This window comes from Sinocyclocheilus grahami, unplaced genomic scaffold (genome assembly GCF_001515645.1).
Source record: "Sinocyclocheilus grahami isolate Dianchi unplaced genomic scaffold, SAMN03320097.WGS_v1.1 scaffold417.1, whole genome shotgun sequence".
NCBI classification, from domain to species: domain Eukaryota; kingdom Metazoa; phylum Chordata; class Actinopteri; order Cypriniformes; family Cyprinidae; genus Sinocyclocheilus; species Sinocyclocheilus grahami.
Window position 1 is genome coordinate 766,538 of NW_015505596.1, and position 21,404 is coordinate 787,941.

At 36.4% G+C, this 21,404-nt stretch overlaps 1 protein-coding gene across 1 annotated transcript in view; it reads right to left on the bottom strand.

The window, feature by feature from the left end:
• Positions 1–6,226, bottom strand: part of LOC107551178 (RNA-binding motif, single-stranded-interacting protein 3-like) — a 42,102-nt gene extending 35,876 nt beyond the window's left edge. Inside the window, exon 1 of the mRNA XM_016232703.1 lies at positions 6,148–6,226. Coding sequence (XP_016088189.1) covers positions 6,148–6,226 — 79 coding nt within the window. The remainder of the gene's footprint in view (positions 1–6,147) is intronic.
• Between the last annotated feature and the right edge of the window lie 15,178 nt (positions 6,227–21,404).

Sequence of the window (21,404 nt, forward strand, 5' to 3'; positions counted from 1 at the left end):
CATTGCAATAGATTAAGGATACATTCACTTCAAACAGTGGAACAATGTGGCTGTCTAGTGGTTTGGCCCCTGCTGGTAGATGTCGTAACTACACCATCTGGCTGCAAAAGAGCATCTTCAAAAAATAAAAATTGAATTATTTTAAAATAAATATATTTTAAAATAGTTATTCATTCAGAATTTTCAACTAGGTTTCTCTCTTAGTGATTTCTGGCCTCACCACTGACACACATGCCCCATTCAACTGCAAGCAATCAAATCCTCAGATGGAGTATTGCTTCCGTGGCAGCTTGATTTCCCAGTCTCGCAGGCATTAGCGAGTCGAGTGGAACCAAATTTGATGGGTCATCCCAATGTCGCACACACACACACACACACACACACACACACACACACACACACACACACACACCAGCCTGGTCTCTCACACACTGACAGGCCCTATAATTTAGCCTCCCCTTCCATCAGCAGACATTGGGGTGTAAGTACTCTCTCTCACAGTCTCACTGTCAGTGGGCTTGTAAGCACTTTAGTACAGGCCTACATTTTCTCTCAGTCACAGCTAACACTCACAGCAATTTAACAAGTCAAGTCACTTTACTGATCAGCCCGTGGGAAAACACATACACAAGACCCTATCCCAGGATTTTCAATTCAACATACTTTTTTGGCATGATTGTTAGTCTATGAAATGAAATAAAATACATTAAAAAGTAAAATAATAAAAAATATATTTGTAATAATATTTTATATTTTATAACATTTTATACATTTTTAATTAGAGGGCAAAAATGTTTTGCTTACAATTGCTTGTTATAGTCCTCATTTGCAAGTCACTTTAAAAGTGTCTGGTAAATGAATAAATGTAAATGTAAAAAAATAAATAAAGTATTTTTTTTTAAATAAACTGAAATGTGTTTACATAAAATATTTTTTTAAATAAAAAAATAAAAAAAACAACAGTATATGAAATAAATAATATATGAAAATAAAATGATGGCAACAAGCACATGGACAATTTCAAGCCCTTCACTAGCAAACCATCCTGAACTGTGATGTTAAAGGCAGCAGACAGGGAAAAAATAAGACCATATCATGGTTTCAAAAGCCTTTTGAAACAAATACAGCAATGGTAAAACATTCACTATGCTATACTGAAATATTAGTGATATACTGTATACGTTGCTTCTATATTTATATTGTCACAATACACAGCTGCTTTTGAACAGCCATCAACGGGAAAAAAGAAAATGTTTTTTTGGAGCAAGATTGTGTAGTTATGGCATCTACCAGCAGGGCCTCACAGGGCCAATCCAACCAGCCAGACCTTGACCCCTTGCTACATATACCCATTCCCCTTTCAATTTGTTATTTTTCAGTTATGTGTAGAGTACTGCTTCTTTCTTGTGTCACAGTAAATAAGAAATTGTGCCTGTATCTAAATTTTACCTTCAATTACCATCAGCTAAATAATTCCAGAATAAATGCATATGTATGTGTGTAGTGTTATGTCAGCACATCCTAGCCGTGATTCCCAAACAGGTCACTTTGCTCATAAATAGGGTGAGACGGAGAGAAGAAGGGAGGGAGAAAAAAAAGAAGAAACGGATTAAGGTCGAGATCAGGATGCCAGCCAAATTGCCTGAAACGCACTCCAAGATCTGACAGAACCCACAGGCTTGAGCTGGGCATGTAGAAAAGATCAGCAGAACGGAAAGAGCACTGGACGTCCCATGACAGGGAGCTTGTGCATGATGGAGGGGTCATGGCATTACACGATCGTCATCATTATCTACCCCAGCATCAGCATGTTTCCTACGAGCCTGTGTAATTATGAGAGCATGCAGGCCTGATGGTCCCGTCGTGGCCTGTTAGAGAAGTCTGAGTAAGCTGGATCAGGACAACACGCGAGCAAACACACACCTACAGCAGATGGAGACAAGAGAGACTAGGAGAACGACAGAGCAAGTGATAGCAAGTGCTATCTGTTTGGATAGCTCTGTTTGGAACAACATAAGGGTGAGTAAATGAAGAAAGAGTTTTTTTTATTTTAGGGTGTACTATCCCTTTAAGTGACAAACAAGGTTCTTTTTTCTTTCTCAAATAAACAAAATCTGTGCAAGAAGCATATAGGTGGATGCAGGTGTGTAATGTTTTTCTGTAAAAGCATACTGCAGATTTGATTTCTTTTATGTCTGATGTTTTAATAACGCTACACCTGTTTGAGAAAATCTTCAGTTCACAGCAAGTTTCAAGAGGAACCACTTGTGCAAAACACAGTTATTCCACAGGCTTGTGTGATCCACTTACTAGATAGTAAGTACAGAGAGAGAAATAGAAAGATGGAAAATAGAAGGGGAGGGAGAGAAAACCGATAAGGCCCTATTTTTGAGCTTTAAACCTGGATATCAATACATGCACGGCTCCTTTTCAAGGCTGAATGCATTATCAGAAGGCTGGCTACGGCTGCAGCAATATTCCTGACTTTAGAGTGCACAATATCACCCCATTCTCACTCTCTGCCTTTCATTTCTCAGAAGAAGCCTTTTCTTTTTCAAGTGAAGGGATATTTCACCTGAAAATAAAATTTCTGTCATCATTTACTCTCCCTTGTTTTCCTCTAAACCTGTATGACTTTCATGGAGCACAAAAAAAGAGATGGTTTAAAGAATGTTCACACTGCTTTTTTTCTCTACAGTGGATGGGGACCAAAATCATTGTAAAAAGGGTCCACATGGCCTGTACACTATATATTAAGTCGTCTAGAGTCATAAGACTTGAATTATGTCAGAAGATTGATTTATGTCAGGAAAATTATTACATTGAAGTCTTTACTCTCCTTGGTGTGTTAATAAGAGGCATAGCGATACCTAAAATATTTATATAAAATATTTTTGAAGCATCATTTGATTGTCGTTTGAGCAGCACAACTGTTTTCAACAATCATGTGACACTGCAGACTGAAGATTCAGCTTTGCATCACAGGAATAAATTACATTTTAAAATATATTTAAATAGAAAACAGCTATTTTTAAATTGTAATAATATTTCACAATATTACTTTTTTGATCAAATAAATGCAGTCCTGGTGAGCCAAAAAAAAGACTTCTTTCAAAAACAATTAAAAATCTTACTGACCCCAATCTTTTGAACGGTAGTCTATATTAATATAATACACATTATTCTATATTTTATTCAGACCAATCAGATTTCAGTGTGGACGAGGCCAGGAAAACGCTACAGAAATAGAAACCAAATGACCGAAAAATGCTGATTGCTTGTCGTGGTCGCAGCTGGTTAGTAACAACTCAGATTTACATGGAAGACATTTTTATCAGTTGTCACTTTATCATGTCGCACCAGGTTAAGACACGGTGTAAAGGTAAAGACAAGACTGAGTTGACCAGCAGTCTGTTAGTACTGAGAAAAGAGAGAGAGAGACTTTAAGGGAGAGAGAGAGAGGTATAGATGAAGTCATCCATCATCCCTCTGTCTTTGGGTCTGACACCGAGCCGCACGCTACACCCCACAAATCACACAGCAACTGCCAGAGTTGCAGGCTGCCCTCTCCAATCGCTCTCTTCCTATTCTCTCTCTCTCTGTCTTGTCTGTTGCTTTTACACCCCCCCCCCAAGAGACTTTAAGGGAGAGAGAGAGAGGTATAGATGAAGTCATCTATCATCCCTCTGTCTTTGGGTCTGACACCGAGCCGCACGCTACACCCCACAAATCACACAGCAACTGCCAGAGTTGCAGGCTGCCCTCTCCAATCTCTCTCTCTGTCTTGTCAGGTGCTTTTACGCTCCCCCCAAGCCCTCTGCCTATGCCTCCTTCAAACAGAAAACAGACAGATACACACACACACACACACCTACATGCATCCAACAGGAATCGCATATTCTCTCTCGCTCTCATCCACCCTAACCTCTCCAGCTCTGTTTCTGTTGCCTTTGCTCACCTTTTCTCTCTCTCTAAGCGAAACAAGAAAGCTCCGCAACAGCAGGGGAACAAACACCAAGCACATTGCTGAGGAAAATACCCTGAGCGTTGCACTATTACACCATTAAACAACACTGTTTACACATTTGGGTGTGCGCCTGTGATATAAAGTTTTTGTCGTTGTTAAAAAAAGGTGACAGAATTTACTTTTTTAATAAATGTCTCTGGTCTTTTTGAGCACGGCTGTTGAGTGTTTGTTACTTTAAAGAAATATTCTGAGTTCAATACAAGTTCAATCAGCATAATGTCGATGACCATGGAAAGTAATTTTGAATGATCATTTTCTTTAAAAATAAGCAAAAAGGGAATTACAGTAAGGCACTTACAGTAGAAGTGAATGGACCATTTTTTGGAGGATATGTGAAGCTTTTAATTTTATAAAAGCGCTTATATTAATTGTGACCCTGGACCACAAAACCAGTCATAAGGGTCAATTTTTCGAAATTGAGATTTATACATCATCTGGAAGTATAAATAGGCTAATAAATAGGCTTTCAATTGATGCATGGTTTGTTAGGATAGGACAATATTTGAAAATCTGGAATCTGAGGGTGCAAAAAAATCAAAATATTGAGAAAATCACATTTAAAGTTGTCCAAATTAAGTTATTAGCAATGCATATTGCTAATCAAAAACGAAGTTTTAATATATTTACAGTAAGATATTTACGAAATATCTTCATGATTTTTGGCATAAAAGAAAAATCTATAATTTTGACCCATGAGAAGTATAAATAGGCTAATAAATAGGCTTTCAATTGATGTATGGTTTGTTAGGATAGGACAATATTTGAAAATCTGGAATCTGAGGGTGCAAAAAAATCAAAATATTGAGAAAATCACATTTAAAGTTGTCCAAATTAAGTTATTAGCAATGCATATTGCTAATCAAAAACGAAGTTTTAATATATTTACAGTAAGATATTTACGAAATATCTTCATGATTTTTGGCATAAAAGAAAAATCTATAATTTTGACCCATGAATATTGCCACATATATACCCCAGCAACTTTAGACTGGTTTTGTGGTCCAGGGTCACAATTCATCAGCTAAAACTTGTATTATGTGAGCTGTTTAAATCATTTTTACATTCGTTTTATTGTTTACAACATAATTTTTTCATGGCAACAAAGTTGTGAAATTGGATTGAAATGGTTAGTAAACACATTTTTCATTTTAAAATATTTTAAACATTCATATGGTTTATGTCTTGTGGCTATACTTTGAAACTTTGAGAGTATTTTAAAGTTTGCAGATTGGCCCTGTTCACTTTTTTGGAAAACGAGGGACAAGTGGAAATGAAATTTGGTTGTAATCAGCATTATGCCACAAATGCTGTCAGTTAAGATTTTCTTTTAAAGAAATCAGCAAATCTAATAACACATTTGGCATTTGAAATTATTTTGGAATAAGGCCAAAAATAATGCCAACCAATAATATCACAGCCCATTTTTAACAACCCAATTTAATGCGGATAGATAAAATCAACCTCATATCTCACTAATATTCTGTATCACTCTGATATACGTCAGGTAATGCAAGTTAAATGTGTTCTAAATGCTGTCTTCAGTATAAATGTTTGTCTCTCGTATATGCAGTACATTCTGCTGCCCTCTGGGAACTGTTTTCCTCATGCACACCAGGCTTAAATTAAACCTTAATCAACATATAAATCAGATCCTGTCATATGAAGCTGATGAGCAGAGCGACTCAAAGTGGGGGGATGTGTGCTTCCTCACACGAGAGCTTTAAATCGCACTGAGCTTAGGGGTTTAGTATATATCTAAAGCTTGACATGGTGAGTGAGACAGGTGTAATTTTGAGAAATCAGAAATCAGAACAACATATTAAATATTTAAAAGGACAGTTCATAAAAAAAAGAGATTTCTGTCATCATTTACTCACAAAAACATATGGGTTTGGAACAACATGAGGGAGAGTAAGGGATGACAGAATGTCATTTTTGGCTGAACTATTCCTTTAATATACAGCTATATGGAGAGGGACTTGAGCAATGAGATTTTAGTGTGGACAGAGCTGAGAGAATAGACAAGTGGGCAACAAAATGTCTAGGTGATTGTCACTTTATCGCTTTGCACCTGGTTAGGATGCAATATTGTTAGAACACACTGAGTTGTTGACACTTGCCTGGCACTCCTGGTGGGGTTTTGAGGAACTTTCCGTTGAAATGTTGAATCACCACGTCACATTTCTCGGTGGACTCCATTTAAATAGTAATAGTATTTCACAATATTACTGTTTTTACTGTATTATTGATTAAATAAATGCAGCCTTGAATAAATGAGTCCCTGTTAAAAAGACAAAATTTCAGAAGCATAGCCTATAATTTTCTCCTGGGAAGAAAATATTGACATTTCCATTTATAATTGGCAATAAAATCACAGATTAACACCAGTACACATTGAAATGATCTCATATCTCTATGTAAAACACTTACAGTCTAATTAAGCTCCAAAACTGAATGCAAGTTGAATCCTAAAAGCAAGTTTAATCTGGAAATACCTTCAGTGCCACCGCTTTAAAGGGGCAACCTGCTTCCCAGGGGGCGAGGGGTTAACGTTTCAAATTGGACTCCACCCTCATTCTCAGCCTGAAACATCTATTTAATTGCATTAGAGAGCCAAAGCCTCAGAAATAAAAAAGAATAAGAGCTCAGGGAAAATATCTCATAAATGTGTCACTCTCGTCAAAGCTGAGAGCTGGGAAAGAGTGACAGGCAGAGGGATTACATCTGTGATGTGGATGGGAAAATATATTTGGAATCTCAATATAAAGACGAAGGGCTGATTTGCTAAATGAATGATTTATGAATATGAAATGAAAACACCGGCCCTTCCTTCAGGCCCCTGAACAAGACTGAAAACAGAGCTGGGTGTGTGTGTGTGATATATACCTTCAAGGATCAGTATGCTTCCAAAATGATTCAGTGTGGAGGACAAGACCATGTTTTGTTCCTTGGGTTCTGTTTTGAAACCTTAGATGAACATATTTATATGGGTCTTCGTCATAACCCGAGGACACAATGTCTCCAATGCTCTCTTTCTCTCTATGTACTGTAAGCTCTAATGCCTTTCACCTTACAGTATATGAAAAGTGGTTTGGTCTAGGTCAGCGGTAGGCAAGTTCGGTCCTAGAGAGCCACAGTCCTGCAGAGTTCAGCTCCAACCCTAATCAAACACACCTGAACAAGCTAATCAATGTCTTCAGGATTACTAAGGCTATTTTTTTCAGGGTTGGAGCTGAACTCTGCAGGACTGCGGCTCTCTAGGACCGAACTTGCCTACCCCTGGTGTAGGTCATGGTGAACAGAGCTACTGAATTGTTCAATTATACTCTTCAGAGTCTGCATTTGAAATCTAAAATGAGACCATTTACTAGTTATAGATGATAGGCAAAAACAAATTAGATGCAGGGAAAGGTATACTATAAAAATGTGTCTGTTCATTCAAGTTACTTATACAATTATGACATGGAGCTGAGTACATATGAGCAACTATTCTCTCTCTCTCTCTCTCTCTCTCTCTCTCACAAACACACACACACACACACACATGTCCACAGCTTCCTAAATGAATATCAACAAAAATGTCTGATATAATTACATAAAGTTACACCACTTTGTGAAAAATATTTCTCAATGTTACCATTATTAGTTTATAAAGCAGTATAAAGTCACAAATGAACTTCTACAGTAGAGCTAGGTTTAAATTCATTTAAAAAATCATTTAAAAGGAACATAAAAAAACAGAACAGAATAGAACAAATATTTATTTTAATTGAACAGAACAAAATTAAGTTTAAATGAAAAACGTATTCTAATAGTACAGAAGAAAAGAAAGTGTAGTCAAATTAAAAAATATATAAAAAAGTTACATAAAATCATATTTACTCTAATAGTATGGAAGATAATAAGTTAATAAACATGAAAGAATAAAGTAAAACATTTAGAGAATACATAATATAAAAACATAATAAATAAATAATTGTTACACAAGTCCATTTAAATAAAAATATCCAAATTAGAACAGAAATAATACATTTTAGTTATGTATTAATCACATTATATATTTATAGATTATCACAAAAATTATGCTCTGAAATGATGAATTGATTATTTTCAGGAAATAAAGATTAAAAACACAGAGGCTTTTACATAAAGTGTTTGTTCCTGGCCTGCAGTGTTAAAAAAAAATCAACAAAAATAAAGTTTGTCACTACAGGGACTAAGTAAAAAGCAGTTTTCCGTATGACACAGTGCAACAAACAGCCAGAGTTCGTTCTGTCCTTGCTGCCGCCTTTCCCAGAACTGAGCGATGGGGATTTCAGCAAGCATCTGTGAATGTCATACCAATCCACAGCTCACCTAGACCTCTGTGTCTCCTGTCGGACAGCTCTGGCACCGCTCAAAACGTCACGAAACAGTCCGCACGCTCTCTTTTATTCTCTCTAACAGGAGCTCAGCAAAAAAAGACCACGCTACATTCCCACAGCTACTGACAGAGAAACATGCCACTTTCGCTGATGGCTCTATAAATAGTTTTTAAATGCTTAATGAATGTAACATAAATATTTAACAATATCTAAACTGTTTGGAGCCCAGGAGTCTCGTTACGGACTTTATCTTCAGGAGAAGTGCAGAACCTTTCATGCAAACTAATGCATCTGCATGGACTGTCTATGGTACGTCTGAGAATCCGCCATTGCAAGTTTGAGACAGGTGTCCAGGTGCTGTCGAAGCTCTACACTCAATATTTATTTCGAGGCTGTACTCGCAATGGTCCACGATGCTGAAGCAGCACTTCAGAGTTTCAGCATTCCAGAGAGAGGAGAGATTAAACAGGGCTGGGAAGCACACACACATTCCCACCGCCTGCATTACAACCAGAACTAACAGCCCAGCCAACGGGCCTGTGCTCAGCTGATTAGCCCATAGGGACAGAGTGCTCTAGTTGGAGCTCTGCCAGCTAAGGCCAAAGGGAGGGATGGGAAAGAATAGAAGGCCTAGAAGAACCATTAGGATTTTACAATGACAGTTGTTTAAAAATGAATGATAAAATCGATACCATCTTTCGATTCACACTGTGGGACCATATAAAGAGTCGTTTGTCACTAAACCAGCCAGGTGATCAATTTCCATCTTATTCCCTCTCTTGAAATGATGTCGCTGCATGATGCCTAAACATAGCCAGAAGGAAGTGCTGGAAACTGAGAGGTCTCATTCAGAACAAGTGTATATATATATACAGTGGGGCAAAAAAGTATTTAGTCAGCCACCAATTGTGCAAGTTCTCCCACTTAAAAAGATGAGAGAGGCCTGTAATTTTCATCATAGGTATACCTCAACTATGAGAGACAAAATGAGAAAAAAAAATCCAGAAAATCACATTGTAGGATTTTTAAAGAATTTATTTGCAAATTATGGTGGAAAATAAGTATTTGGTCAATAACAAAATTTCATCTCAATACTTTGTTATATACACTTTGTTGGCAATGACAGAGGTCAAACATTTTCTGTAAGTCTTCACAAGGTTTTCACACACAGTTGCTGGTATTTTGGCCCATTCCTCCATCCAGATCTCCTCTAGAGCAGTAATGTTTTGGGGCTGTCGCTGGGCAACACGGATTTTCAACCCCCTCCAAAGATTTTCTATGGGGTTGAGATCTGGAGACTGGCTAGGCCACTCCAGGACCTTGAAATGCTTCTTACGAAGCCACTCCTTCGTTGCCCGGGCGGTGTGTTTGGGATCATTGTCATGCTGAAAGACCCAGCCACATTTCATCTTCAATGCCCTTGCTGATGGAAGGAGGTTTTCACTCAAAATCTCACGATACATGGCCCCATTCATTCTTTCGTTTACACGGATCAGTCGTCCTGGTCCCTTTGCAGAAAAACAGCCCCAAAGCATGATGTTTCCACCCCCATGCTTCACAGTAGGTATGGTGTTCTTTGGATGCAACTCAGCATTCTTTCTCCTCCAAACACGACAAGTTGAGTTTTTACCAAAAAGTTATATTTTGGTTTCATCTGACCATATGACATTCTCCCAATCCTCTTCTGGATCATCCAAATGCTCTCCAGCAAACTTCAGACGGGCCTGGACATGTACTGGCTTAAGCAGGGGGACACATCTGGCACTAAGTTCTTTTTCGTTCTTCGTTTAGGGATAAAACGAAGTTTGAAATACATGAGCAGAGGTATACTGTTATCGAACATCCCGACTCCGCCCACTCTGATGAAAGCGACGTTTATCTGAATATGTAAATATGTGCTGAGCGCTTTCCTCTCAGTAACAAAATAAACACGTAAGTAAATACTTTAAGTAAGTAAATAAACTTTGTAATGTAATTTTTATCAAATGCATCTGTTCATAGCAACGTGGGTATGTTTGCACAAGCGCTGCAAATTAGCACTCCTGTGAAGTCATGTCACGTGTATTTACATGGCACTTTATTCAATATAGATAAAACGAAGTTCGAAATACATGAGCAGCAGTATACTGTTATCGAACATCCCGACTCCGCCCACTCTGATGAAAGCGACGTTTATCTGAATATGTAAATATGTGCTGAGCGCTTTCCTCTCAGTAACAAAATAAACACAAGTAAATAAACTTTGTAATGTAATTTTTATCAAATGCATCTGTTCATAGCAACGTGGGTATGTTTGCACAAGCGCTGCAAATTAGCACTCCTGTGAAGTCATGTCACGTGTATTTACATGGCACTTTATTCAACATATAGCTTAAAATCAAGCAGCAGTATTAAACATGAAAAACTGTGTCAGTGTCTCATTTCATCAGAAGCTAAACTTAAAGGGGTGGTTGATCAGCTTTTTTTGAAAGCTTGATTGTGTTTATGGGGTGCAGTGTAATATGTGTTTATGCTTTGTTTAAAAAAAACACATTATTTTCACATATTTTACCTTTATTCTACACCGCTGTTTCCATTCTCTTCGAAACGGTCTGTTGAATTCCTGGTTCTATGAAGCCCCTCCCTCAGAAATATGCAATGGGCTCTGATTGGTTAGCTGGCCCAGTGTGTTTTGTGACTCACTAACTGCCTAGTGCACGTTGCCCGGAAACGTCACGCCCCCCTACCATTACGGGTAGTTGCGTGTTCCCGGGGGCGGGGTTTATTTAAACATCGGGGTTAGTGATGTCACAAACCCAGGAAGAAGCTCGATGTAGTCCCTACCAGCCGTTTTTTTGTAGTCCTCAAACAGCGATTTCTTTAAAAGAAAATATCTCCCTTTGCATTGAACTCTGAGCGTCGTAACTTTGCAGACATTGTTTATGCTCTAACAGCAACATTACACACTAACTAAAGTTCAAAAAGTGAAATCATAATCAACCACCCCTTTAATTTGCTACTATAAAGCGGCTCTCCACAAAATGAACCCAGAGAAGAGTTCAGCGTGAAAGAAGGCGGAGCCTCAGTGCACACCTCCTATGACGTAATCATCACCAACCAATGGTAGTACGAAGTTCTTCTGCAGCCGGAACAAACTTTTCCAGAAATTTAACCTTGGCAAGCCGTTTCGAACTCCCAAAACGAACACAAAATAAACTTTGTTTTGGCCGGATTTTGTTCGAAATGACATCACATCAGTTTGTTCTTCGATTTTGCTTGAAGTATATCGGGGCCTTAACTGTCCCAGCTCTCAGCTTTGAAGAGATTTAAGTAAATCTACGAATATCTAAATTATATATTTGTTATGTTTAATATAATACTTTATTTATACTTAAAATTATTTGCCAAATATTGTTGATGTAAACATTTTTTTTTTTTTTTTTGCTGTGCTGGTGCTTATGCTGAAGGCACAGTTTGTGTGTTCCTTCTACTTCTCTCTTCCCACCTCTTCTCTACTTTCACTGTCAATAATAATTCATCACAAAAAACCCTTAAACACAACAGCATGATGTTTTGTTTCAGAAACCGTGACCTTGGAGCAACCTGAGGTTAAATGCCCTGCTCAAGGATGCGATAGCAATAGCACATCTTTCACTACTAAGCTGTACTACCCCATATGCAATACAGAAAAGCCAGCAGTCAAACGATGGCCACCCAAAAGCAACAGACACTCTATTCTCTGACAAATCAGAGTAATTTGCAGGCCTGAGTGATAGGCTTCTGTCACCACTGGGTGGCTAACAGGGCTGGTAAAAGATGAAACCTCACTAATGCTATAGATTGCCACTAAATTGATGCCTGCAGTCTTAATTGGAGTTGCCATCAACAGCTGTTGCAATTTAGAGTTAATCACCGCATCAGGGCTGCTGCTCATTTTAAGAGGGTGGGAAAAAAAATGGGTAGCAATAATTGCAACTGCAAGTGGAAATGATGAGTTTTTACCAGAAAAAAAGACAAGAGTGGATTTTAAGTGGGCACATCCTTCAACATTCACAGATACGGATGAAAAAAGTATGTGTGTGCGCGCCAGGTGAGGTCTTATTGTTGCTGAAAGTGCAAAGGTGCTGAGACTGTCAGTGTCTTCAGTGCAAACGCAGCTGAATCCCGAAATGGAAAACGCAAGTCTCCCGTAGCAGCGTGGTCGCTGCAGTGGGATATCACACTTTCCAGCCTGGTTGTTCTCCCTCTCCTGCTGTTTTTCAGGCAGGGTTTTTTCCTTTTATTCTCTCTCTCTCTCTCTCTCTCTCAAAGGTCGTTCCACAGCTAAATGAACGACCACCATAAAGATTAGCAGCCCATGAACTGAAAACATGTCTGTACAATCACCCACAATCATTTATATAGTACCTCACAAGCTCCATTCCAAAACCTGCCTACATGGACAGCTGCCTTATAGGGAAGCATTCTAAATGAAACAGAACCCTTATAAGTGAGTGATTTGGCATTCTCTACATGCACAACTTCTGTTAGAAAATAGCACTTCATAAGCTGAGTGCACTGAAAACTCAATTCAATTCAGTAAGAGGTATGACGCGATAATCTGAAAAGCATAATTATATTCATCAAAAATGAGTCAGTCTTACACATACTCTATAAACTAGTCAGGGTGAAATGTTAACTTTTAGTAATTTTAAATATTTTTTTTTAAATTATGGATACATTTCTGTACCAAATGAGTAAATGTAATCAATTTCTCTTGCTTTGTAAGCTATCTTGGATTTTTTTTCTGGGCTCATTGCAATGCATTCTGGGATTGCTTTCGTCACATGCTGACTTAAAATTTGGTGAAAACAAAAAAGGTGTGTCCCATTTTGCACACTTCTGCACATTTTGATGCCATTTTGAAGGAGCTAAATGTACTAATTATTATTGTTAAATAAAACTATTAAACACACATTTGTTATTTGGAGTAAAGCGAAATAATATAAAAATTATATGAAAACCTTCAACTAAACAAAAATTTGAATTAGATTAGAATTAGATGTTGCCTTGACAACGACCTGAAATAAGTTTATTAAAATGACTGAAATAAGCATTGACATTCTAACTGGAAATAAATAAACACTAAAACTAAACCTGAAATAAAAATACATTAAACCTAAATGTTATTTGAAAAAAGAAACATGAAAAATAATAAAAATCACAAAACAAAATTTCTAAAAATTTTACTAAAATGAAATGAATACTATTATTTAAAGAAAACCCTAAAAATAATAAAAGATGAAAGCACACAACAAAATGACTACAAAATAAACAAATTAAAAGTGAACATATAAAAATAAAAGTTCATTTAAAATTAATAAATAAATACTATAATATTATATAAATACTAAAAATAAATAAATGCAAAACATGATTTTCTTCAACTGGAAAACAGCAAGTGCTTTCATATAGTAAAGAAAAAACTGTTCATACACTAAATGGGCTAATACACAGTACATAGTTTCAGACTCAGTGAAGATGTCTTCTAAGGCAGCATAATTAAGTTCCCCACCTACCAGAACAGACTTTTCATCTGTAATGCTCCTACGATGCCCTAAAAAGCTTGCTAGGTTTATGAACAGAGCGGCAGTCGGTCTTTCACACACACACACACACACACACACACACACACACACACACACACACACACACACTTGGGCTCAGGAGCTTGTCGCTCTCCTCCCCATGGCACCCATCCATCACTCTCATTTTTCAACAATGTTTACTGGGAGCCAAATGAATTTATGATGCATTACCTTGTTAAAGAGGCCTAACCAGAGGCCAACCACATTTGTTGCTTGTGTGACTCACTGTGTATTTTGTGTGATGAATTTGTGCATGTAATTTGGTGTATAATGTTTATAAAAGATTAGGTGTGTTGTGCTCCGTGCATGTTTGTGTGTTTAACCTGCTTTACAAAAATTGGTTAACAATTCAAAAGGGTTGTGTGTGTGCGTCTTTAGCGATGCATTTAGTCTGGAGTAATCCATCACAAAGCCATAGCGGCCGATCGAGAGCAGTGCTGTCTGTCATGAGGTAGAGCAGTGAATTATGGGTAGCAACAAACACAGGCTGCAAGTAAAGCTTGAATCAATCTCAAATAATTCAATCTTGAAAAAAAAACTAAACTAAACTAAACAAAAACTGAACAAGCAAAACAAAGTGAAAGAACAGTCAAACCGGCAAGATACATCAGATATTTAGTGCCTTTGTAACCATTCGGTTTAGAGTCTGACTGGACGGCAATGTTAAACGTGCTGTTAAAAAAACAAACAAAAAAAAACTAGTGAGCTGCCTTTGTAAGCAGCATTTTAAGGCATCACATGAGTACTCCTGACGTGAAGGACATTTCAAAACATAAGCAACTTTTACGTGACTTTTTTTCCCCTGTTTGTTTATGCCAAAATCAGCATCTCAGGTATCTTTTGCAGAGAATGCAATCTCAGAATGCACTCCAGTGAGCAGCTGATAAAACAGGAGAAATTGCTTAAAATATACTTGATAATAATAAAAATGATACAACTATTGCAATTTATTTAATATTGAAAGGTAAAAAATCTATTTTACTCAAAATGTTTACTCATAAGTGGACACAAGTTAAAATGATGACACTAAAAAAAATGACAAAAAAAAAAATACTACGGAAGTCAATGGCAGCCAGCAACTATTTGGTTCCCAACATTCTTCAAAATATCTTTTGTGTTCAACAGAAAGAAATTAATTCATACAGGTTTGGAACAACACGAGGGTGAGTGAATGAAGACAACATTTTCTTTTTTTGGGTAAACTATCCCTTTAATAATTTAAGTAATTCTCACACGATTAATAAAATTTCCATCATATATACAATACGTTATATTTAATATATCCATATTTTTTTACACACACAAACACACAGGTTTGTTTTTATGGTTTATGGGGACTCCATAGGCGTAATGGTTTTTATAATGTACAAACCGTATTTTCTATTGCCCTACACCAGGGGTAGGCAAGTTCGGCCCTAGAGAGCCGCAGTCCTGCGGAGTTCAACTCCAACCCTGAAAAAAAAACTCACCTGCCTATAGCCTTAGTAATCCTGAAGACATTGATTAGCTTGTTTAGAGCAGTGAATTATGGGTAGCAACAAACACAGGCTGCAAGTAAAGCTTGAATCAATCTCAAATAATTCAATCTTGAAAAAAAAACTAAACTAAACTAAACAAAAACTGAACAAGCAAAACAAAGTGAAAGAACAGTCAAACCGGCAAGATACATCAGATATTTAGTGCCTTTGTAACCATTCGGTTTAGAGTCTGACTGGACGGCAATGTTAAACGTGCTGTTAAAAAAACAAACAAAAAAAAACTAGTGAGCTGCCTTTGTAAGCAGCATTTTAAGGCATCACATGAGTACTCCTGACGTGAAGGACATTTCAAAACATAAGCAACTTTTACGTGACTTTTTTTCCCCTGTTTGTTTATGCCAAAATCAGCATCTCAGGTATCTTTTGCAGAGAATGCAATCTCAGAATGCACTCCAGTGAGCAGCTGATAAAACAGGAGAAATTGCTTAAAATATACTTGATAATAATAAAAATGATACAACTATTGCAATTTATTTAATATTGAAAGGTAAAAAATCTATTTTACTCAAAATGTTTACTCATAAGTGGACACAAGTTAAAATGATGACACTAAAAAAAATGACAAAAAAAAAAATACTACGGAAGTCAATGGCAGCCAGCAACTATTTGGTTCCCAACATTCTTCAAAATATCTTTTGTGTTCAACAGAAAGAAATTAATTCATACAGGTTTGGAACAACACGAGGGTGAGTGAATGAAGACAACATTTTCTTTTTTTGGGTAAACTATCCCTTTAATAATTTAAGTAATTCTCACACGATTAATAAAATTTCCATCATATATACAATACGTTATATTTAATATATCCATATTTTTTTACACACACAAACACACAGGTTTGTTTTTATGGTTTATGGGGACTCCATAGGCGTAATGGTTTTTATAATGTACAAACCGTATTTTCTATTGCCCTACACCAGGGGTAGGCAAGTTCGGCCCTAGAGAGCCGCAGTCCTGCGGAGTTCAACTCCAACCCTGAAAAAAAAACTCACCTGCCTATAGCCTTAGTAATCCTGAAGACATTGATTAGCTTGTTCAGGTGTGTCTGATTAGGGTTGGAGCTGAACTCTGCAGGACTGCGGCTCTCTAGGACCGAACTTGCTTACCCCTGCCCTACACCAACCCTACCCCTAAACCTACCCCTCACAGGAAACTTTCTGCATTTTTAGATTTTCAAAAAAACTAATTCTGAATTATTTATAAGTCTTTTGAATTACGGGGACACTGAAAATGTCCTCATAAGTCACCTTCTCGTTGTAATACCTATGTCATACCCATGTTATTATACAAATGTGTGTCCTCATAAAACACATAAACATGCACACACACACACACACACAGACACACACTGTCTGGTCAGCTATCCTTGTGGGGACTCTCCATAGGCGTAATGGTTTTTCTACTGTAAAGACCGTATTATCTATTGTCCTACACCAAACCTACACCTAAACCTACCCCTCACAGGAAACTTTCTGCATTTTTACTTTCTCAAAAAAAAACTAATTCTGTATGATTTATAAGCTTTTGTACCCATGGGGACCTCAATTTAGGTCCCCACCGTGACACGAGTCCTCATGAGTCTGTGTGTATTCAGGTTTAAGTCCCCACCAGGATATATAAACTTGTACACACACACACACACTTTTTTCCACACCTAACATTTTTAATTAATAAAAAACTGAAAATTAATTAATTACAAAAGTGCTATTTTAATTACTATATAATATATATAATAATCTATTGGCATCTATTACAATTATTATTCTTTCAATATTTCTAATTAAATCATGTAGTTTCATTTCAGTTAGGATGCTGTTATAGACGGCAGCTGCTGTGCGTGCAGTATAGGCTCACTAGGATTTGGAACAGAGTTCAAGTCTGAAACCCCTTATATAAAATGGTAAGAAAGAACAGATTTGAATGTGGGGTGGTTATTTTATGAGCTACCGGCAAGAAGTGATTCTACGTAATGCGCATATGACTATGTTTGACCCTATACTGAACCGCAGTCATGGATAAGACTCAACATTAAAAATATGCCCTAAATGTTCCCAGATAAATAAAAAAGAGAGATAGACGGGAGAGCGAGAACAGGCAGAAATCATTCTGATAGCTCTGGGTGAGGGACTGCATCAGAAAGCGGCTTTAGCAGCGGCATCTTGGTGAACAGATGTGGGAACATTTAAAAAACGAGACCCTGGGAGGCCGTTTATTTGATGTATTACATGGGACACCGGCAAAAAAGCAATGCTTGTTCAGGAGAACTAAATGAAATGATTTCCTAAAGTGAATAATAGGTTTTTCTTACAGAAAGGATTATTTTTTGGGAATTATGCTATTGAGATTTTTCTATTTTCTTAGTTTCTTACTGTGAAAGTGTGCAGCGCCTCTATGCCTAAACCATATGGGATTGTGTGTGTGTTTGTGTGTGAGCCAAATGTCCCCACAAGGACAGTAAAATCTGAAAATCACCTACAGCAGACAACGGCCCCCACGAGGAAAGCAGCTTAATAAACATACTAAATAATGTCTCAATGAAAATCAAAAAAATGCAGAAAGATAAGGGTGCAGGTAGATTCTATCCTGTAGAAAGTAGAATTATCTCTGAATAAAAATGTTCTATAACAATATGTGTTGATCTATGTGTCTTTGATGACTGACTTATGTTTACATGAATTCAAGAACCAAATGCAATGAAAACTACATTTTGGTTACTGAGGACGATCATCCAGGGGGGTGTAGATGTGAATGAGAGAGCCATATTTTATTTGACACTAATGATGCTGTGAGGGATGAAAGTACAGTTTGCTAAATATATCAGATAATCATGTAATAATCAAATAAACATAATCAACTTCTAACTTCTAGTTCAACTTCTAGTTAAGATAATGCAGCTGTCATTGATATCTGATTCATACACAGAAAGACAAATAAATAAATAAATGTATTAATTATATTATTTAAATAATTTATATTATTTATAAAATACTAAAATAATACAAATATACATATGTATATTTATATTTATGTTTAGATATTTATAATATTGACATTATATTAAACATTAACATGACACTAAATAATATTAAAATACCATGATTTATAATTATTTAACTGATATTTAATTATACTTAAATATAATAATTTTAATCAACTTTTAAAAATGGATATTAATAAATTGTAATAAAATACAATATCATTAAATACAAATGTTCATATTGATGATGAACTACCTATGGTTTATTTTGTAGCTCACCCTCACTTCTCTCATGTGTGGTGCTGGGTTCCACTCTGATCTCATACTGTCTCATGTGGCTATGAAGTTACTACACATGACATCACAAGCCAATAATACAATATTGTTTCCCATCACAGCATCCCAAAAAGCTGCCAAAAAGTGAAACCGTGTCTTTAATGGTTTTGTTATGGTTGTTGTGAGATCATACGGCTAGTGAACCTGTCACCACTGCTCTGACTCATAACTTCTACTACACATACTCACAGCCTCCAAAACACACCCTTCCTCCTTGTCTCGGGGCTGTGATCAAGTCTAATGGAAGTCAGCTGGGGCTGGATGTAATTGGGCAGGAATGCAGACTGGGCCGTGAGGCGTCAGGACCTTTCTCCTCACCACATCAGATGGTGGGAGGAGTGGTAGAGGCGGCCTGGCCCGGACCTGGGCGAGGAGGGCATCTGCTGGGGAACCGTGCTCTCTGCGGACTCTTCTTATCCGCTGTGTGACTGAAACAACATGAGAGAAGCATCTGGCCGGACGCCCTGTTCCAAGCGTGCCTCGCAAATAACGTAAAGCCTTGGCGAAATGCAGTCAAGTTATAGATAGTGTAACAGTGACTGAATTGCCTTTGGCACATCCAAAGAAAGGTCAGCAGCCTCTGAAGAGCTATTCAGATCACAGAACTGACAACAACTGAGCAATTATGAGAACAGTTCTCACATTCAGAGAAAGCTAAAAACACTATTTCAACTATAGTCTTGGCTGCTATAGTTGCCATACTTATATTGTTTTTACAGTAGCACAATATATTCCAATTAAATGACAACTGCACACAGTGAAGGGAACATATATGATTTATTAGGCTGCAAAGAATTTAAATGCAACTGGTCTCAGATCAGCCTTAAAGGACTATAATTACACAGTGTTCTCCCAGTGATCGACAGAGTAACAGAGCACCAAATCCCTTGAGCTCGACACCTTTAGAGGCTTAGTAAATGAGCGGCTGATTTTATCTGTAAATGTAATACAGCAGGAAGCAAAAGCTCTTAGAGTGAAGGAGCATGGCTAAGCTAAACAGGAAAGTACACCTGAGGATGTGTTAGTGTCGGATGCAATGTGATGTAAAGAACAGGCTGACGGGCATAACACTTTGTTCTAGATATTTTAGACATGCATATATTGTGCGCTAGTTAGTGCTGCAAAGATCCTGGCTACACTCTTAAAAATAAAGGTTTGAAAAGGTTTTTTATTTTTTTTGCTGCAGCAATTTCCATAGAAGAAACATTTTGGTTGCCCAAAGAACCTTTCAGTGAACAGTTTTTAGAACATTTTAAAAATCTAAAAAAGAAAAAGGAACCATTTGTGCAATGGAAAATTTCCATGAATTTCATAGATGCCAATAAAAAACCTTTATTTTTTAGAATGTACCTGCTCTATACCTGAAGTTTCCAATAAAAGTCATGAGAAACAATCATACTAATGCTATATATGTTCCATATGAACCAGCAATTAGATGAACACAGCACTTTTTAATATCTTAATATCTTTGTTACATAAAATACAACCTAAAAGGTAGCTTGAGCACATTTTAAACATAACTACAAAATGTCTGTTTTTTTAAGAACAATGCAATTTTTTTTTACTGTATTTGTATAAATATCAGTTCTTAATTCAGTGCTCAATCAGTTCTCAATTCTTAAAATAGGGATTTGACCTTATCGAACTAATAAAATAATGTATATTTATTATTTATATTATAATAAAATAATGTAATAAAAACCCATATATAATGTAATATTTGGCTGTGTCCCACAGTTTGCACACAATGTTCCTACAAATTATCCCATTTCCAAAAATTCTCTAAAATAGACACAAAAGTGATATCATCTTAAATTTATGGATTTATCAACTACAATCCAAGATATGGTGCCAAACTGCCTAGACCGTACTGAATGATATATTAATTTAGACAAAGTTAGCCATTCTAAAATCATATTTTTTTTAAATTAGTAATAATTATATCAATAATAATATTATATAATATAAAATATAATATAATGTTTATATTATATTATATTATATTATATAAATATAATATTTATATATAAATTAGGGTTACACTTTATTTTAAGGTGTCCTTGTTACAGTGTAATTATATATTTAAGTACTGAGTAATATTAATTAACTACATGTACTTACTATATGGTTAGGGTTTGGCTTAGGGCTACTTGCATGTAATTATGCCTAATTAATTGTTATTATAATAGTAAGTACATGAAACATGTGTAACAAGGACAACTTAAAATAAATTGTTACCAAAATTAGATATGTTCTTATGTGCATGCTTTTTTAATGTTAATGAAGAATAAAAAAGGGGCTCATATAATACTTAACTTGACCTCCTAAGGTAAAGCACATTCATTCATTGACCATTTGTTGAAAAAAAAAAATGTTGTATATGTTGCCATATATTCCAGCAGGACGGAGGACAAAAGGCTCCTTCAACATCAAATCATTTTTATAAAATAAAGTTTTGGAAAAACATCAATGTTTGATAAAGAGTTTTCTGTTTGTTCTTCATTTCTAAGCTCAAATGTACACAAATCCACTTAAAAGTTGCAGATTTACAGTTCT